The 2,381-nt window shown below is 49.1% G+C and overlaps 1 protein-coding gene across 1 annotated transcript in view; it reads right to left on the bottom strand.

Annotated features, from left to right (window-relative positions):
* Window positions 1-2,381, bottom strand: part of LOC108805008 (regulator of cell cycle RGCC-like) — a 10,324-nt gene that overhangs the window by 3,440 nt on the left and 4,503 nt on the right. Inside the window, exons 3-4 of the mRNA XM_018576962.1 lie at window positions 1,899-1,991; window positions 1,751-1,813 (exon numbers count right to left, since the gene is read on the bottom strand). Of these exons, the coding sequence (XP_018432464.1) occupies window positions 1,751-1,813; window positions 1,899-1,991 (156 nt within the window). The remainder of the gene's footprint in view (window positions 1-1,750; window positions 1,814-1,898; window positions 1,992-2,381) is intronic.

The raw sequence follows: 2,381 nt of genomic DNA, 5'->3' as shown, positions 1-2,381 counted from the left end.
AGATGGTGGGGTTAATAACTGCAAGCAAAAAGTCAGTGGTGTCAGTAATAGGAAAAAATGCCCCTGTGTTGGTGGTGTCATTGGGAGGGAAAATGCCCCTGTGTTGGTGGTGTCCCTGGAAGAAAAAAAAATGCCCCTGTGTTGGTGGTGTCATTGGAAGAGGAAAATGCCCCTGTGTTGGTGGTGTCACTGGAAGGAAAAAATGCCCTTGTGTCGGTGGTGTAATTGGAAGGGGAAAATGCCCCTGTGTTGCCATTGGTGTCATTGGAAGGGGAAAATGCCCCTGTGTTGGTGGTGTCATTGGAAGGAAAAAACGCCCCTGTGTTGGTGGTGTCATTGGGAGGGAAAATGCCCCTGTGTTGGTGGTGTCATTGGAAGGGGAATATGCCCCTGTGTTGGTGTCCCTGGAAGGATAAAATACCCCTGTGTTGGTGGTGTCACTGAAAGGAAAAAATGCCTCCGTGTTGGTGGTGTCATTGGAAGGGGAAAATGCCCCTGTGTTGGCGGTGTCATTGGAAGGGGAAAATGCCCTGTGTTGGTGTCCCTGGAAGGATAAAATGCCCCTGTGTTGGCGGTGTCATTGGAAGGGGAAAATGCCCTGTGTTGGTGTCCCTGGACGGATAAAATACCCCTGTGTTGGTGGTGTCACTGAAAGGAAAAAATGCCTCCGTGTTGGTTGTGTCATTGGTAGGTGAAAATGCCCCTGTGTTGGCGGTGTCACTGGAAAGGGAAAATGCCCTGTGTTGGCGGTGTCACTGTAAGGGGAAAATGCCCTGTGTTGGTGGTGTCACTGGAAGGGGAAAATGCCCTGTGTTGGTGGTGTTACTGGAACGGGAAAATGCCCTGTGTTGGCGGTGTCACTGTAAGGGGAAAATGCCCTGTGTTGGTGGTGTCACTGGAAGGGGAAAATGCCCTGTGTTGGTGGTGTCACTGAAAGGAAAAAATGCCTCCGTGTTGGTTGTGTCATTGGTAGGTGAAAATGCCCCTGTGTTGGCGGTGTCACTGGAAAGGGAAAATGCCCTGTGTTGGCGGTGTCACTGTAAGGGGAAAATGCCCTGTGTTGGTGGTGTCACTGGAAGGGGAAAATGCCCTGTGTTGGTGGTGTTACTGGAACGGGAAAATGCCACTGTGTTGGTGGTGTCTCCGGAAGCAAAAAAATGCCTGTGTCACTGGTGCAATGGGCTTTAAATGGCTTTTGTGGGGTACAGTAGTTAAGTTCCTTATCAACTATGGACCAGTGGTGGGACAAGACAGGTCAGTGCCCTGGACAAGGATGCCAAACTGTGCTCCCCCAACCCCTGAGGGGAGAAGGGGGTGGGGTTAAGAATGGCACACAATGTATCAGTGGTGTCACTGAAAGAAAAACGTGCCCCTGCTTCTGTGGTGTTACTAAAAGAAAAAAAATGCCATTGCGTTGGTGGTGTCACTGGATGGAAATGATGCCCCTGTGCTGGTGGTGTCACTAGAAGGAAATAATGCCCCTGTGCTGGTGGTGTCACTGAAAGGAAATGATGCCCCTGTGCTGGTGGTGTCACTGGAAGGAAATTATGCCCCCATGCTGGTGGTGTCACTGGAAGGAAATGATGCCCCCGTGCTGGTGGTGTCACTGGACGAATATGGAGGGTGAGCAAAAAAGCCTTTGAAGGGGGCATTCCCTTAAAGGGCCACCAAAAGCAACAAAGCCTTTGGCCAATGGGAGGCACATTACCCCAAATTGGGTTCTTATTTCTAAGCACCGCCGTTCACTTACCGGTGAGAACTTTATCCAGATCAGAAATGAAGTTTTCCAGTTCTTTTGTGTCGCCGAGTTTGGCTACAAAAGAGGAAACAAAGAACTTCAGAAGTGATACTAACGGAATTAAAATGCGACCGTTGATGTCGCGAGTCGCAAATCTTACCTTTCGGTTGGTGTCTTGATGTCATGCTGGTTACCGGGTGACTCAACGTTTCTTCGCCGTTGTAGGCGGGGCTTCTTTGAGATGAACTCCCATCTGAAAAGATACAATATATACACCGGAGAGGATGAGAAGTGTATTTTGTAAAGGAAATGGGGGCGGGGGAGGGGTTCTTATGGTCAATAATTAGACTCTGGCTGTCATTTGAATAAATTGATTGGCTGCCCCGGGGCAACATTGACCGGTCCTCATATGCCAAATTCCCCCGGCTGATAACACGATGGCAGAGCACCTGTCACCAGACCATTTATTTCAAGAACAATCTTCCCATAAGATTATATGTCCATTTATCACATTTTATGTATATTATTTAAAGCCTCGCTTGTGCAGACTTAAAAAAAGCCATGAGGCTGCTGCTCAGTGCCGCCATCTTGGATTTGATATCAGCAGCGGTCTCTAGCACAATCGCTGCTGGAGACATGGGGA

This window comes from Nanorana parkeri, unplaced genomic scaffold, assembly GCF_000935625.1.
Source record: "Nanorana parkeri isolate BGI_ZX_2015 unplaced genomic scaffold, ASM93562v1 scaffold81, whole genome shotgun sequence".
Lineage (NCBI taxonomy): Eukaryota > Metazoa > Chordata > Amphibia > Anura > Dicroglossidae > Nanorana > Nanorana parkeri.
Note: the sequence above shows the minus strand (reverse complement) of the source record. Positions and strands in the feature narration are given on the sequence as shown.